This window comes from Miniopterus natalensis, chromosome 12 (assembly GCF_054644295.1).
Source record: "Miniopterus natalensis isolate mMinNat1 chromosome 12, mMinNat1.hap1, whole genome shotgun sequence".
Lineage (NCBI taxonomy): Eukaryota > Metazoa > Chordata > Mammalia > Chiroptera > Miniopteridae > Miniopterus > Miniopterus natalensis.
In genome coordinates, this window is record NC_142092.1 from 50,248,025 (window position 1) to 50,266,005 (window position 17,981).

Below are 17,981 nucleotides of genomic sequence, written 5' to 3' on the forward strand. Positions count from 1 at the left end.
ATGTCACTTGCCAAGGCCACACGGCTGAGTACTGGAGGGGCTGGCTTTGACTTAGTTCGCTGGACTCCAGGCCTGGTCTGTGCTCAGTGGGCAGTTGAGGTCATGAGCTGATGGAGGCAGCTGTGCTTCTCAGTAGGAAGGACGAGCGTGTGTGAAGAGTCGCCACCCCTCCACCCTCCCAGTCTCATCTCCCCCCACCTGACCTCTATTTTGAAATTCTTTCCTGGCAAATAGCAAGTATCACTAGATTTTCTTCTCCTCCCCTCCCCAGGAAACCTGTTACTAATGACATAATGTCACCACTGGGACACTCACTTCCTAGCAGTCCCATTGAGGAGCTACTGGCCCATTGTACAGAGGGATAAATGGAGGCCCGAGAGATTTCTGACTTTTCTGAGGCTCACCAGCTTGTAGGAACAACTGGGGCTGACCTGCATAACCCCTAAGTCCCCTCCCTGCCCTGCTTATTACCTGGGACGCTGTCAGTGTCTTGCTGTAGTAATCGGCTGGCATGATGGTCTCCACAATAGCCACCAGGCACCAGAAGGCACTCTCCTCTTCACCCAGGACCAGCAGAGCGATGGCTGCCAGCCTGTGTGGGAGAGAAGGAGGCCTGGAGTGACCTTCAGAAGTCACAGCCAGGCAGCTCATGACAGAGATGGCTCCCTGGGCCCAGGGGGGAGTCCTGCCCCACCCTACTCCCTGATCAGGCTGGTGTCCTTGGCAGCTGGGGTGAGATAAACATGCTTTTGGGGAGGACTACATAGGGGATTTCCAGAGCAAGGGGGATCATCTTGGAGCAGGAGCTTTGAAGTTCCATTGCCTGGGTGTGAATCCTGATCCTGCCATTTCCTTGCTGCGTGACCCTAGGCAAGTCACCTAACCTCTCTGAGCCTCAGCATCTTCCTAATAATAACAGGCCTGTCATGAGGATAAATAGTTAACACATGTTAAATGTCTGGCACAGTGCCTGATATGTGGTGAGTGCTTTATAAATGTTAGCTATCCTCATGTTCACATCCACAGGCTTTGAGACTGTTGCAAGTGTGCTAACCTCTCTGAGCCTTCCACCTGTACAGCGGGAACTAATACTACCTCCCTCCCAGGGCTGTGAGGCATCTGGAGGGAGAAGATAGACCCCACAGTGCTTTGCTCACTACCTGGCATATACCAGGTGCTCAATACATGGAGTTCTTTTTCTCCTTTGCTTCACTCTCCCCTGAAGTTATCATGGGGCTCTGAGATAATGGGTAAGGAAGAAACCCCCCCATTGCTGGGCAGGGAAGTCTGCCTGGAAGAAGTACTATTTTCTCTACTTCTCCTATCTTTTCTGATGGGTCTCTTCTGGGGCCAACCCAAGAACACATTTTCCAATATGTCCTTGTCTGTCATGATGCTGGGTAAACACAAGGCCGCGTATCCAAAGACGTGTAGGGAATGCTGTATACTCTAGTTCCCTCTCGCAGGCTGTGATACACAGTATCTTAGCAAAGCCTCAGAAATCCTGCAGTGAAAAGCCTCATGTGACCTTCTAACCAAGGCTGTCCTATGGGCAGCGGGCCCCTTCTGTAGAGTGCACCTACTGGTCACCCTTAGAGAGACCCCAGTTTACAGCACTGGGAAGGCTCACAGTCTCAATGGGCACACAGAGCACATTTCATGGTCCCGACGTTGATGCTTCCCTGGGCTTTTACTGGATTGGATTCATGACCTCCAACCTCTTCTCACGTTCATGTTTTAAAGAAACAGGGTCAAGTCTCAAAAGAAAAAAAATCCTTTTTATCTCCTCAGTAGGTTGAGGAGGAATTTCTCTTCATTCTGGCAAAATATTTGTACAGACCCTCATAAGTCTGAGCTGAGTGGATGAACAAACAGTCACAGGTCTCCTGGGAAACAGAAAGCTCTGCCCTCTTAGAGCTGGGGAAGGGTGGTGGGGGTGGGTGGGGCTCAGGCGTCATTTAGTTCAGGGATAGCAAATGTATGATACACTGGCCACCACTCTCTTTGACTATGCCCAGGGCTGACATAACTAACTGATCATGGCACTCTTTCCCACTGCGTCTGGAAACTGCCTCAGAAACTCACAAGACAAAGCTCTAGGCAGCTGCATCCTACTGGTCTAGATAAATTCATTGTAGAGATGGTAGGACTGAGGCCCAGAAAGCAAAAATGACCTGCTCAAGGCCACACAGTCAGTTGGAAGCAGAATGGAAATAGAACCCAGGGCTCCCAAAGTCCACTCCGGTGTTCTCTCCACCTGTCCCCATTCTACGGGAGCCTCAGGATGTGCTCAGTCCAGGAGCATGCTGCCAGCATTGGCTTAAAAGGTCAGTGATGAGAGGCTGTTGGTACCAACTAGGGCCTACGAACTGCTCAGGGCTGCAGACAGACTCCTACTTAAGGCATTTAGAGCCCAGTGGGTCTACAAAGAAGGGAGTGTGGTAATGGTGGGAAAAACAAATTTTAAAGCACTTCGCTTATATTTTAAAGGGAAATGGCTTTAAGTTGTTTGCTTTCAATTAGCACTAAATCATAATCATGACATCTATCACCCTCTAAACAGGCAGGATTTGTTGCATATAAGCAGGGTCTGTTCTCCACATGACAAATGCAGTTCCCATGGAAGCCACTAGATGGTGGCACTCAACAAGTGAAGGGGCCTGCAGGCTTGGGTTTAAGGGCCTTTGAAAGATTAACAGTACCCTCTACATCGGAACAGGTTCTATCACAAATAACTTTCTATTTAAAGCAGTACCATGACTATTTTTATAAATACCAATAATCAGTAAAAAAAAAAAAAAAAAAAAATTAGCATTCAGAGAAAGAAGTAAAAGAAATAGCCTGTGGGTGTCATCTCCCTTCTTGGTCTCAGTTGTTCCTATGTACCCCTGCCTCTTTCCACACAGGGAGAAGCTTCTTTTCTTCTGCAAGGCTTATCTTAAGACCTCCTATGCTATAGGAATTTCCCCTGCCTCTTCAGCACAGATGAACTGTTCTGGGGTTGAACTCAGAATTCCCAGTAATTATACACATATATGCTCAATTTCACGCAACTTACACTGAAAATAAAGTATCAAAAATATCTACCCTTGGGAACCATTCCCATTTGAGTAGGGACAGTCTGAATGTTTATTCTGTGTTGAATAAATGTCACACACCACCTATCTGAAAAAAGAGCAGAGTGGCTTATGTAAATTTTGCTTGAGCATATGTATGTTTAAACTAAGTCCAAAACTTGCTTTGGGAAATAGGAGATTGTGCAACTTCTACTGAGATAACTGGAGGCAACCATGAGAGTCCCCTACAGTACTGGAGAGGGCAGCCCTACCAGGTTATCCCATCCCTATCCCCTGTTTCCTGCTGTTGGACTAGAAGGAGAAATTAATCCACGCTGGGCCAATGAGATTTCTTCTTTTGGGAATTTAGACCCGGGACATGAGGGTATCGACAAAAGGGAAGACCTGCTAAAAGGCTCTAGACTCATGGGCTGAGGTCTCCATTCTGACAGCCTCCACGGGCCCTAAATGTCCAAGGAATGATGGACAGAGTCTGGTTACTGAGAGAGAAGAAAGCAGAAATGTGGAACGAGACCATGCATCCCCACAGAGGGCCCAGAGCAGTACTATCTCAGAGCTGCACAACTGCAGGGAACTTGTCCTCATGGAATAGGGAGGGAATGGTGCCCCCGGCTTCCAATGACCATGTGGTCTCTAGCTTTATTTTCTTTTCCTGGCTTGTGTTACAGGTTCCCCTGTAACATTTACAAATTCTCTTTTCCTTCGGCTCTGCTGAGTGGGTTTCATTTAAAGCAAATGATCCCTGACCCAGGCAGTTCCACAATTTGTGAGCTGGGTTGTGCATGACACAACCCCAGGGGACCATTCACCATGCTTTCTACGGGAGTGGCACTTCCTAAGCATAAACCAAAGGAGAGAGCATGGTATGAGGAACCCTGAGCTCTGAACCCTCTGTCTTGAACATGTACTTTCACCTGCTTGTCCCCATCTGTTCAGTGGGGATCATATCAAGCCTCTGTGGCTCACCTCTACGGGTTCTGGAAGGAGGCTCCAAAGAGACAGAGGGCTGCTCTGAAGGATAAAGGCTGTGTCCTCACCGGGGCTATGGTGCTCACCTGTTCAGGCCCTGGCAGTAGCCGATGGAGGGGTTCTGCCAGGAGAAGGCCAACAGCACCCGGCGGAGCTTGTCAGGGATGCTGGAGGTGGGACAGGTGAAGTGTTTGTTGTTGGTGAACGTACGGTTCAGGTCCAGCTCGATCTGGCGGGCAGCAGGGTGCTTGCAGGTCTGGCTCCGGCTCAGCAGCTCCTGGTAGCGGCCAGGGGCCTGCAGGTGCTGGACGCGGCGGTGGACCAGCCATCTCCAGACACGAGGCCGATGCTCTTGGGACACGCCCATCCGCAGCAGCTGCTTGAGCTCGATGGAGGGTACAAGCTCACCCAGCGCAGCCCAGCGCTCTCGCAGTGGTCGCTCCATAACCTCGTGGGCCAGCAGGTGATGGGAGCGCACCTCCAGTGCCTGGATCTTGGCCAGCAGCTGCAGGTCTTCCACCTCATAGTTGGGGACCGTCAGGAAGCCATACTCATCATATTCGCTGCCAGCAAAAGCCCATGTTAGCAACACCTTGCAGAGCCCCACCCCAGATCAGGGGTAATTGGGGGGTGGGGTGCACCCTGGGCAAGGCTCCTGCCTTGGCTTCACCTTGGGTTAGCCATGCAGCTCTGAAAGGTCATTCAGTTCTCTGAACTTCAGTTTGCTCATCTGTACAATGGGTAGAGAAACTCCTGCTCTGCCTCATAAAGACCCACTGAGATCCTCTGTTGTAAACTGCTGGGGGCCTAGACAGTGCCTGGCACATAGTAAGTGCTGAAGTGACATTTACTCATTCATTCTGTGCAAATATAAAGGATCCTCTTATTACTCCAGGTTGTCTTAGGCCCAAGGAGTTTTGCACTGTCCATATAGAACCCCACTTCCACAGCCAGTAAGCCCCAAAGGATGGGGCAGAGACAGCATCACTGACACACAGAGCTGGGAGAGCTGGGGATCCATTCCAGGTGGCCTTTCATTTATTCAACACTTATTTGCCCCTGTGTGTGCTCTGCATGTGTTGTCTCATTGAATCCCAGTACTCTTGTGAAGCAGGGGTCTTACACACATCTATGGAGGATGCATATGAAGCTCTGAGAGATAAAGTGACATGTCTAAGGTTACACAGTGAGAGACCCAAGTCTGGCTTCAAAGCCTGGGCTCCAGCCGCTCAGTCACCCAGCTTTCAAGGGCCTCTGACCCCAGCCACAGCCCCTTCTGTCATATTTAACTGTTCTTATCCATTGTGCTCAGGGGAGGCAGGTGGCTTGTCTTCTCTCCTCCCTTTATGACAAACCTCTGGGAGGCAGCCTGGGGCAGTGGAAAAAACAGAGCTTTGGAGGCGGACTCAGGTCAGCTGCACTAATGTGCTGTGTGGCCTTGGGCAAGGGGCTGCCTGCTCTGAGCCTGCACTGCCTCAGCTCTAAAATGGGGCTCATCTCAACCACATGCTCATTTATCTGAAGATATGAGGAGGTAAGAAATGTGTGGTGCTCACACACAGTCAGGGGGCAGCTGGGACTCCTAGGGCACGCAGAGCCAGCCCTGCCCTGGCCGCCGCTGGGCTCACCTGATGGGGTTCAGCTCAACACCGTCAGCAGAGGCCTCGCTGGCTTCCCACTGCAGCGCCTCCTGGATGAGTTGCCTGAGCAGCTCGGAGCACTCGCTGGCCTGGTTCCCTAGGGCCTCCTGCAGCCTCCGCAGCCCTGCCAGGTACTTACTCTCAATCTGGCAGTTCTTGGCTTGGAGGTAGGCACACTGTGGGGGTGGGGCGGGGGTGGGGGCTGGTCAGGCCATTTGGTTAGACTTAATTGCCCCAGAGGCCTGAGGCCTGAACAGCTTTAGGTAGCGTGCCCTTCTCCCAGCTCTCAACACCACCCCTTCCCCACCCCCAGGCCTTCATATAGGGAAAGGAGATGGGCCCGAATCCAACGGTTTACAACAAGGCAGAAAGGGCTCCAGGCAAGAGAGAACCAGGCCCAGGGCTCGAGCTGGATTCAGAAGGAAGAGGGGTGGGGTGGGCAGAGACAGCACAGGCCTGCAGTCCTATCCTGCCACTGCTGGCTGGGTGACTGATGGCAAATTACCTAACTTCTCTGTGCCTTAGCTTCATTGAACAATGGGGATGATGCAGAGCCTGCTTCAGGATTCTGGTGAGGCTTAGAAGAGCTGACATATGCAAAGCCCTTCCTGGGGCACTTGGCCTAGAGCAAGTTCTCTGTAGGTGATATCACTGAGCAGTGCCCGGGGGATGGACATGGAGCTCTGGACACTGCCCTTGTGCCTTCTGCTGCCACCATGTGGGTTCTTTCTGTTCCTCCAACACATTACCTCTCTTCCACCTCATGGGAGACACACTGCACACCCTTCCTTTGCCTGTCTTTTCCTTTGTGATCAGAGAAGCAGCAATCAGAGCACAGTCCAGAGGGAGAGGGGGCAGGTAATGAGGAGAGAGCGAGACAGGGGTGAGATGGTGAGGAGACTGAAAGAGTGGTGGGAAGAGACCAGAAAACGAGTCCCACCTCTCACCTTCATCAGGAGGGTTCTCTCCTTCTCAGCCACCTTTCTCCAGATCTTTGTGACCTGGTGGATCTCAGAATTGAGAAAGCGGTTCTGGGTCTGGTATGCTTCCATGTCATCCTGGAGAAGAGAGCAAAGCAGCTAAGGGCTTGCACTATAAACATCTCCCTGGTCTCATCCTCAAATGAGCTGCCAACACTTCTTTAGAAATTTCCAATAATGCAAACTAAAAAGAAAGTCTGAAACAAAAATAATATTACTGATAGCCCCCTTCTCTAATCTTGATCCTAGAATTAAATGGTGAAGAGAGCACTAAGCCTGGAGTTCGAGTCCTGGCTCCGACTTCCTTGCCGGGAGACCTCACCGAACTGCTCTGTTTCCCCATCTGTAAAAGGAACAAATACCAACTACCCACTGGGCAGCAAGGAGACTAAGTGAGGTAATGTGTTACAACACTAAGTACAGGGACTAAAACACAACACTCAAGTAATGTTTGTTTATAAAATAAATACGTTTTGTCATATATTTGCAAATCATACTAAACAATTTTGGGTGAAAAAAATTTTTTTAATGTTTTTATTGATTTTAGAGAGAGATACAAACATTGATGAAAGAAACTCCATCAATTGGCTGCCTCCTGCACACTCCCTACTGGGGATCAAGCCCGAAACCCAGGCATGTGCCCTGACTGGTAATCGAATCAGTGACTTCTTGGTTCATGGGTCGACACTCAACCACTGAGCCACACCAGCCGGGCTGAAAAATTTTCTTTCTTAGTGTCACTTTGTAAATATTTTTCTATGTTGCTACAGAAACTTCTCCAGGGTAATTTTTAACGCCAGATGACTATTCTATTGGGTGAATTTACCTTGACTTAGTTATAGTCCCTCTCTTGTTGTCTTCTTACTTCAGCCGTGGGTGTTCAGTCTGTTTTTGATTATGAATCATGCTGTGATGCACCTCCCTGAGCCTAGTGTTCCTTTTGCAAGTTGTCCAGTGGAGAGAGTAAGATGCAGCTACTGGGGTGTGCAAGGAGAAGCTGGCCCAGCACTAGAGTTTGAGTAGGAGCCTGAGCCTCAGAAAGGAGTAGCCACAGCAATGGCTCTCAGTCTTTATTCTACTTGGATGGACACTGCAGAAGCAATGGACAACACACACTCACAGCTACACCTAGCAATTCCAGGGCATTTGCTAGCTGAAACTCAACCCCTTTCTCTCCCACTCAAGAACATGTACTGGGCTGTAGGTGAATATGAGACACTATTTCAGGGGTGACTTTGGATGGGTTCTGACTTATCTGGAAACTAAGAACATCATGCCTAGCCTATAGTATTTCATTATCAGGAAAGAGACAACTGTGCACAGCTCATAGACGGTCCTGACCCTTCCTGGGTGGGTTTTCATTCTGGCCAGGAACCCTCCCAGCCCAGAAGCTCCAATTCATGTGCAGGGTCTGCTGTCTTCTGCCTAGATAGTTGACACAGTGGGAGGGTCACATGATCCCAGGGCTCCTGAGCTGGAAACAAATGTCCTGGCAGACTTCACAAAGTGGCCTCTCAGCACTCTGTTGGGTTTCGTGATGCCCCCAACCCCGACCCCTGCTTTCATTTCCCTCACTGTGCCTGGGCCGCAAGGCTGTACTGGAGCTAAACTTGCTCTCTGCTCTCTCCTCCTGGCCAGGACCCAGGCAGATCCAACTCCCCAGCCTAGATTTCCTCTTACCCTCCAGCTGTGTCCCTGCCCTAGATCAAAATCTAGGCTCTTTCTCTTGGAAAAGCTGCTGGTGGCACTGGCTGCTCTCTAGGCAAGTGTCTGCCTGCTTCCCCTTCATGACCCCCACTTCCTCAGCCTTGTGTGGCAGGGGGCAGTGAGATCTGTGCAGATCTTCCTGTTAGCAGCAGGAGGGTCAACCTCCTGTGAGCATCAGGATTTTCCAGGACTGCTTCCCGCTCCCATGACAGTCTTACACTTCAGTGTCTGGAGATTTAGAGACTCATGAACACGGAGCCTGTGCAGGCTACCTGCGCCATCACCCCCAGCAGCTCAGAAATAACACAGATGAGATCTCTGGGGCTCTGAAAGGTGGAATAAGTTGCCCGAGGTCACAGAGCTGGTACAAGGCAGGGTGTGACTGAACCCAGGTCTGTCTGATTTTAAAGTCAAGTCCTAAACCACTGCATCTACTGTGCACTCTCTAAACTACCCCCACTAGAATTCACCTGGACGTCAAGTCTAGTCCCACCCTTCAAGGCTGTCCTTGGTAGCCTTCGGGCTGAAGGCACGCAGGGTTGTCTGATCTCTCCTAACCGGCGTTATAACACGTCAATGATGCACGTGCTGCCCGAGTCGTCAGGACACAGACTCCAGGGCATGCTGCCAAGATATAAATCCTGCCTCACCACTGAGCCCCGGGACAAGTTACTCACCCTTTCTATGCCTCATGCCCTCACCTGGGAAACGGGGATAATAACAGCACCACCTCGGGGGTCGGGGGGAGGAATCAGTTAATATGTGCAAAAGGTTTAGACTAGAGGCTGGCGTTGAGGCAAGCGCAGTGCGCGTGTCATCTCCCTCACAGAGTTCTCACTTCGAGGGCTACTCTCACCCAATGCGCTGCCCTCCCCTCGAAAGAAGATGTGGCTACTGTGGATTCTTCCCAAGTGCCTGGAACACGAACAAGCCTCCAGGCAAGGGAGAAGAGCTGCCAGTTGCCAGAGTTCCTACTATGTGCCAGGCCCATTTCCCCTATTGCACGTGATTTCAGCCTGACCACAGCACTGTGGGCTAAGTTTGAAGTACTATCATTCCCCTTTCACAGATAAGGAAACAAGCACAGAGAAGGCAAGATCTCAGTCGCGCAGATGGCACAGAGGGAGGCAGGGGACACCGAGGTGTGTTTGGTCCACCATAGGAACCGAAAACTACTTCCAGATGAAAGGACATCGGAGTCTGCTGCTGGAGCATGCCCTGCACCACCACCTGGCCCTACCTCCTGCTCCCATCCCCCTTTCCTCATCCCAGCTTTGGACATGCGGCATAGGGTAGAGAGGGAGGGCAGGGCTGAGCACCCCTGGAACAGCTGTGGGTGTGGGGTGGGGGTGGTGTCTGGGCAGCACCTTCTCATTCAGCTCATCGCCCTACCTTGAGTGTTCTTCCTGGCTCAGAACTGTAGGGAGGAAAAAGAGAGATCTCAGAGGAGAAAAAAGTCATATGACAGTCACCAGTGAAGCAAAGGAGGGAAACAAGTGGGAGAAAGGGGACAGTTAGGAGCAACGAGCCTGCCTACCTTCATAGGGATCAGGAACCTGGGAAACTTCCTTGGGGAAGGCAGTAGATTGGTTGTGGGGGGACCTGGGGTATAGCTGTGACTCCGCTGCTTGTGCCGTGGGACCAGTCCCTTCACCTTTCCAGGGCTCGGCTGTCCCTGCCAGAAAATGGGGTGGGGGCAGACTAGATCTTTGAGTCTTTCCAGTTCTGATATTCAAGGTCGGTGATTCTACCCTCAAATTGACAACTTCAACAATAAGGGGGCATTTCCTTAAAGGTGGCTGTTCTCAATCACAGGGCAAGCAGGAAAATGGCTTGGACTAAGGAACTCTAGTCACGCAACTATTTCTAGCACAGGATGCTGGGCCTCTGAGGATCGGCTACAAATACAAGTTTGGCTGATGTGAATCATAACCAGGGTCTCCTCATCTCTGGGCTCGCTGATAAATTAAATTCCTGCACATGCAAATTCAGGGGCATGCTTAGTCTCCTAGGGTAGTCCAGACATCCAGCCGGCCCTCTGGGGCAGTTGGGAGGTATCCAGAGAGCCTATTTCTCTGACCCCTGGGCTGCTTTCCTGGGTCTTCAGCAGGGGATCCCAGCAGGCTGGGCGAGCTGGGCAGGGAAGCTATCTGCTGGAAGCCATTTCCACTGCTGTGTGAATCACGGAATGTTTTCTAACAACCTAGCTGCGTCTGTACTTGAAGGGATTTTGTTTTTATTGTGAACTCAAAAAAATCTATTTTAAGGAAGACTCGGAGACTGGTTATGTGGTTTTCATGCTGAAAGAGGGGAGAGGAACCTGGGTTTCTGTTATCTTCCTTTAGCCTCCTGACAATCGTACCACTGTAAACACTGCTCCCAGGCCTCAAAAGCTTCCAGGTTTCCCTCCCCCACCGCCACAGTCCTTCTTTGGTACAGCAGCATGGGAGTCCCCATGGTGATACATATGCATACGTATCTGGCTGCAAGTGGCAGGGTTTGGGCATGACTGGCTGGTTATCTGGCTGCCTTTAGGGACTGGGGGACTATAATCACCTATCCCCAGCCTCGAGCCTCTAGGTGTTCCAACAGCTCTTGTCACCACCCTCTAGAGAGGATGCTGCAGCCCATGGCAGGCATCACACCTAAAGTAAAGTTCCTGCCTTCTGTGCTACCACGAATCCCTGTGAGATGGGGCAGCCTTTCCCAGGTGAGAGCTACAGCCTGGGTGACGGGGAGGCGGGGATGGCGACAGGAGCTAGAAGAGGCAAAGAAGATGGAAGGCAGCAGAGTAGATGGATTAGTCAGAGATGTTGCTCCAAGGTAATTCCAGTTCCCCCGCTTCCTCAGCACAAGGAGCACACAAGTGACTGCCTCACAGCTGGTGCAAGGATTACATGAAACGATGCAGGTAGAGCACTTAGGATAGGAGCAGCGATTCGTGTCATCATTACGAGCAGCTCACAGCCAGCTACAGGTCACCTGTACTATGTGTAGGACTGCTGGGGGAGGGCCAGCGTGGACCAGGGGGCTCCCAAGGTTATCAGTGTGACACATAAGTAACCCAACCAAGCCAGGCCCCAGGTGTGCAGCTGGTCTAGTCCTCAGGGGTTCTGACCCATCTTGGGCTCCTTCTAAGTTGTTAAGCTAGAGATACCTTCCATTTTCAGCCTAGGACACCACGAGAAGATCAAATTGCATTGGGCCTTCTGGTTAAGAAAGTGAGGAAGTATGTAGCAATATTTCCACCAACGTCTATTTCAAATATGAACATTCCGGTATTAAGGGTTACCCCTGCTGTGTCTAGAAAACCCTTAAGGTGGAGGGCAGTGCCTTCCCCAAGAGCCCAGGGCCTGGAGGGAGTGGCGCCTACCTTCAGGTGCTCCATCTTCTCCTGTTGGCTCAGGAAGTTCCTGTCTGCAGAATCTGAGGGCACGAGGGGCTGGTTAGGGGGATGAATGAAGTCCTGGGTGACCTTCTCAGACAGCTTGCAGATGACCTGCTGTTTGGCCTGGTTCTTGTCCATGAGCAGCTGCACGTGCTGCTGCAGCTCCTGCACGTGCTGCTCCCGCAGGCTCACCGTCTGCGCTAGGCTCTCCCGCTCCTGTTCCAGGGCCTCCACCCGCTTGCCCAGCTCCACGATCTGCCGCACTTTGTGCCGCACCAGCTCCAGCCGGTCCTTGTCCTCGGCTGCTGCCAGGTACATGCTGGTCGCCCTCTTCTCCTGCTGGGCAGCCTCCAGTGCCTTGTGCAGGATCCTCACCAGCTCCTGGGCGGGGAAACGGAAACGTCTTAAGAACTCGCAAAAGGCAAGGCATGTGCTCTCACCAGTTCTCCAAACAGCCCTGAGAGGTGGCCAGCATCATCCTCTAGGTCATCTCATCTCAGCCCCCATTTTCTCTTTTTCTGTTCAAGAGTTATAACTTGACAGATGGTTCCCCAACTCAAGACTGCATTTCCTAGCTAAGCTTACAGCTGGATGTGACCAAGTGACAATCCTACCTATACCGGGTGTGGACAGCTCTGGGTCATACCTTTGAAACCACTACACACATGCTCCCCTGGTCCAGTTCCCCTTCCTTCTAGCCAGGAAAAGGCAAGAACTACAGCAGCCATGTTGGACTCACGGCAGAAGTTGCATGTTGAGGATCGCAGAGCTGCCCCACCAGCTCAGAACTGCTCACTTACCTCTGGACTCTTCCATTAGAATGTGGAAGAGAAGTAAACTTCCAAATTGTTTCAGGCCATAGTATTTTGAGGCTTTTTTGTTACAGCAGCTGAGCTCGTGTCCTGAGTAATACCTGTCTATTTCAGAGGCCCAGCAGAGTAGAGTAGAATTTAAGCCCAAATCATCCAGAATCCAAAGCCAATGCTGGGTCAGTAATGACAGTAGCGGTGTAGTGGCACACAGGCATGGCTCTTCCCTCCTGTGGCAGGCATTACTAATTAACCTCAATACTCCTTCCTGCTAACCTAGTTGAGGCCTCAGAATTCTTCCTAATATAGCACCCAAGCAGGTACTACCAATCAAGCTGAGACAGCAAAAGAGAGGAAACACACTGACAATCCTGAAGACCCTCCCTACAAGGTTCATGTGGGGCTGGCCACACAGAGTGCCTCATCAATCTGTTTGTGCCCAGCCCCTTTAGCCCACCAAGCGATGCCTGCAAGGCTGGTGCAAGGAAGTGCTAGAGAGCAACAGACCTCAGTTTACTCCTTGGAGGAGCATGTGATTCACATGGAAACTCAAGGTCTGCTTGGCTCCCCATGACTTGGAGCCTTCACCCTCCCCAAGATCTGTCTTGTCCCAAAGCAAGGGTGCAGATTCATTCTGGGCCAGGGTCAGATTATCAGAAGCCAGGCAGCCTAGCTGCCAGCCCCACATGAACCTTGTAGGGAGGGTCTTTAGGATAACGCTGTGTTCCATGCTAGCCTCATCTGGAAAAACAGAGTTTCCTGGAGACACATTAACAGTATCTGGTACCACTGTAATTAGCTAGTTATTAATAATAGGAAAGGCCAGATAGTATAAGCATGGCTATCTGGGCAGCTTCACCAGGAAGCTGCAATTTTACACTTCCCAGGGAACCATGGGGGGTCCAACAAAGGGGATGTGGATGACAGTTAGGGTGTCACATGGAAGAAGCCTATCAGTTTAACCTGGAACAGAGATTATTGGCCAAAGGGGGTGGGGCCACTGCAAGTGCACAAAATCTTAGAAGGTTAAAATCCCCAGACAGAGAAATGTTCTCTTGGCTCTCCTGTTCCTCTGGTTTTGCTCCTGCTTCCTTGCATTCCCTGTGTTCCTAGGAGCCGCATGGTCATGGGCATGTGGACCACACACAATGGACTGACGGACTGCAGCTGGGAACACAAGCAAGCTAGCCTGATGCTGGGTTGGGCTATACAAATATGGAATGGAAACTCTGGGCAACGGCTTTAATCCTAGCTCTGCTGAAGACACAGCTACACTTCTTCCATGGCACAATGGAGGGAGAGGGGACCTTGGAAACTCAGAGGTTTAATTCCACGTAAATAAATGCCACTCATTCTCCTGTGTGAGTCTCAGAAAGTTTCTTTTCTTGTGATGTTGCAAGAAGCCCACTTCCACCAGCAATAGGTGGGGACATGGAGAGCTCCCACAGATAACATTATCAAGCCAAAGCAGTTAAATAAATGGATCAGCTGGATAGGATTATTCGCTAAGAACAATTCTATTTTAGAGAACTGCCCCAAATCATGACTTTATATGAGAAGTTAATAACAAGACCAAATTGGTGTGCATCTTCTCAATCTTTGGTACTAGTGACTGTCCCTTCTTTGCTTCTCTCTTCCATCCAACCTTTATCAAGCACCCACTCACTGCCAAGCCTTGGGCCAACTGCTGGGGCCCTGAGGGGGACTGGTCATATTCCCACCTTCCAAATCCCGGAAGGCTGGTGGAAGCGATGGTGAACCACTGTAATAGAGCGATTTCCTGCGACAGCGGGAAACAAGGTGTTTGTGGGGGCCCAGAGCAGAGAGCAATGAGTTCTGTCCAGGGTGGTGGTGATGGTGGTGGGAGATCAGCACCTTCTAGAGAAAGGCAGATCAGTTTAAAGGGATCCCTGAAGAACTGGGAAGGTTTCAAGACAACTGAACCAACAGCTCAGGCAAAGCCCCAGTGGAATGAAAGAGCAGGTAAGAAGCTTGGGTGCTGCAGGAAGTGGGGGAGGGTGGTTGCAAACCAAACCGGAATGTCTGGAATGAAGAAATCTCTTCTCAGGGCCCTGCTGAGAGAGATTAACATTCCTGCGGCTCTGGGATAACAGAGAAGCCCAGGCCATTTTCTGGTTCAGCTGAGATGTGGAGATCACCCGGGCAACTGACTGGTGAAATACCAACAGACACCACTGTTTGAACTTGTCTGAGGCTCAGAATCAGGTGGGTATTTTCCCCAAACTTTGGGAGAGTCAACTCTGAAGCCCATTTGATTACATCCAGCTGTCTCCCCTTCCCTACATCTGGCTCTCAAAATCCAAGACCAAGACACCAGCCCAGGAGGCTTTCCTCCCATCCCAGAATCCCTGCACCACAGTGGGAGGGAGGTGGGGAGAAAAAACCTGCATGGAAAGTATAAGATGGAATGGGAATGGATGAAAGATTCAGAAAACCTGGAAGGCCCTGGGAGACCTGGCCCAGCCACCTTGTTGTCACATGGGGGACCGAAGCCCAAGAAAGGAGAAGGGAGAGGACTAAAGGGACCTGGTAGATCCCCATGAGTGGAAAAACACACCATGATAGAGTGCCCCCAACTCCTAATCCAGGACCCCTCACTTCTCCATGATGCAGTTAATGGATTTTGCATTGAGATGCTTCTTTCCATTTCTTTAAAAACGGAAATAACCCATGTTGCAGGAAGTGGAGGAGGGTAAACAAGTAAAATGTGGGACATGAGCACACACACAGAGGAATATTATTCAGCCTTAAAAATAAAGGAAGTCCTCCCACCTACTATACACAGATGAATCTTGAGGACAATGTTAAGTGAAATACACCAGTCACAAAAATGCACATACACACCATATAGAAATATTTAAAAAATGGAAGCTTCTGATACATCCACTTTGAAGCTGCTTTTGTCCACATCATGTGGAATGCACTCTGAAGTCTGCACCCTGTGCAGGGGGAGTGTACTCTCAACTCTGGCTAGGGTTCTAGGGGGAAAATTGGCTGCTCTTTGCCCCCACTGAGTTTCCTAAACAAATTACATGCCTTCACCAAGTCATCCTGAGTGAGCTAAGTTGGCCCCAGAGGGCCCCAGGCAGGGCCCAGGAGGAATCCCTCATTCCCAGCAGCCAACAGATGGTGAACATCACCACAAACAACAGCCTTCCATCTGCCAGAGCAGACGGCCTTCAGGCTGGGTACAATTCTGTCACCTCGGAAAGCCTGAGTCACCTGGCCAAGCAGCCATCTGGTACTATCTCCTGCAGTCCAAATCTCTTATGGGGCCAACACTGCAGGAGTCTGGGATAGATAATGACTTAATGGGTCTCAGTCGCCCTGTGGTTTAATATGACACAGGGAGGCACAGAGAGTTCATGCCATTTTTTCTGAAGTGCAGTTGTATCTGATAATGGGCTGTACTATGGGACCATGGAGGAGGCAACCTGTGATGACAGCCCTTGAACCTGGAGAAAAAGACCAGGGCCCTCTGTAGTATCCAACAGAGTTTGAGATATAAATTTTTTTTAAAATATATTTTTATTGATTTCAGAGAGAGGAAGGGAGAGGGGGAGAGAGAGAGACAGAAACATCAATGATGAGAGAGTCATCATTGATCGGCAGCCTCCTGCATGCACCCGACTGGGGATCGAGCCCGCAACCCAGGCATGTGCCCTGACTGGGAAATCAAACTGCCATCTCTAGGTCGATGCTCAACCACTGAGCCATGCCAGGCTGGGCCAGATATTAATTCTTAAAGAATCACTAACATTATTGGCAATGGTCACCTGGCTGTCTGAACCAGAAAAAGACCCCAGCTCCCATGTCCTCCTGTGGCCTCAGGTGGAAAGACGGTCCTTCCCCACTGAAAAGCCACAGGAGGGGCATCTGGTAGATGTGGGCCCTGAAGTCCAGGGGACTGTTTCCCCAGCTGAGGAACTGGACTCAGAGGGTCAGATGGAGAGGTGCTCTCTGACCAGCATTTCTGAATGCCTAGGGCTCGGTATCCCAAGGTTGTGCCAGCCTCCTCTGCCCCCTCTGGGCCAAGAGTTGGTCTCTTTTTGTCCTTCCTCTCTTTGGTTTTGGTGTCTGGGCTGGAGGTGAAACTCCAGAGTTGGTAGGGCAGGGCTCCCCCTTCCTAGTGTGGAATGAAGGCCTGCACTCTGTCCATCACTGCTATGCCCCACAAGCACATTTCCTGGAGGCCCTCACAGGCTCAGGTCTGATTCCCAGAACACTGCAGGAGGGTTCTTCTCAGAGCACCTCAGGGGTGTGTGTCATTCCTTTTAAGGCAGGAAGGAATCAACAAAAAGGGCAGGAAATGCTAGCAATAGCTAAGACAATCAAAGTCTGAATCTGCTGGGCAAACTGCTGGGGGCCAGGCACCAGGCTTTATGAATCTGGACATGGGCTTCTCCAGGAAACACGGTTATAACTCCATTTACAGATGAGGAAACTGAGGCTGTAGAGGTTGAGAGACCTGCTCAGGGCCAGAGCTAGAGTCTATACTATCTTATTTAAAAGACCTGTGATCTGAATTACCCACTAGACCAAAGTGCATTTGTGAGATGAGTCAGATAGCATGTAAATCCACTCATATTAGGGGTCAAAAGCTAAACCACAAGACTTGCTCTCCTCCCACCATCTGCTCAAGGACAGGACTGGGATTTGCTGGAAAGTGAACCAGTAACAAAGTCCAGATTCTTTAATATTTGAGCAACTTCCTCCAGACATTTTCACTCTGACTGTAGGGGAGTTGTCCACAAACTGGGCAGTCCTTACTAATCTCCAAGACCTTGCCTTCATTTATTGAAAAATGGTGCATCCTCCAGGGCCACAGAGATCTCAGGGACAAACCTAAATGAAACCTCAGTCTCCCAGGGCCTCTTTGCTTCATTTGACAATTCATAATGCCTTAGAAGGACAGGCCAAGTCACGGGAGGCTGCCCATATATCCTAGAAAGAAGGGTAAGATATGGTGAAAGGAGAAGTGGTGTTTACATTTCAGATTTCTTTTCCTGTTTAGGTTTGGGTTTGGGACTTAAGCTGTACAGGCAGCTGCTCCAGCTAGAGAGAGCCTGGTGCTGCAGCCGCCCTCGCCTCCCTGCCACGTGACCCTCATTGTTCACCAGGTTGCCCTGGATGTGAACGCCATCTACCCTCTGGGTTGTGGACTTTTTAATGATTTTCATGTCTGTGTATGCGTGTGATCTGTTTTCTACAATGACGTGCAGCTTTTTTTTTTTTTTTTTTTAACTGCTACAATTAACTTCTCTATTAAGCCTAAATCTTCCTCCCAGTTATTGTTACCTGCTGGTCCTGACTCAGCCCCAGGGCCTAAAGAACTGTCTGCTTTCTCTGTCTTGTGAGTCCTTCAGAGATGTGCACCAAGTTACCAGCTG

General features: G+C 50.5%; 1 protein-coding gene across 2 annotated transcripts in view; it reads right to left on the bottom strand.

The window, feature by feature from the left end:
- The window catches only part of TBC1D2 (TBC1 domain family member 2), a 43,224-nt gene that overhangs the window by 3,453 nt on the left and 21,790 nt on the right, over positions 1-17,981 (bottom strand). The window contains exons 6-10 of one of the 2 annotated variants that reach the window (XM_016223029.2): positions 11,747-12,142; positions 6,634-6,744; positions 5,675-5,862; positions 4,133-4,609; positions 472-592 (exon numbers count right to left, since the gene is read on the bottom strand). In XM_016223029.2, the coding sequence (XP_016078515.2) occupies positions 472-592; positions 4,133-4,609; positions 5,675-5,862; positions 6,634-6,744; positions 11,747-12,142 (1,293 nt within the window). Of the gene's footprint in view, positions 1-471; positions 593-4,132; positions 4,610-5,674; positions 5,863-6,633; positions 6,745-7,492; positions 8,122-11,746; positions 12,143-17,981 lie in introns of those variants that run through there. The other variant, XM_087822781.1, reaches the window with a different exon arrangement.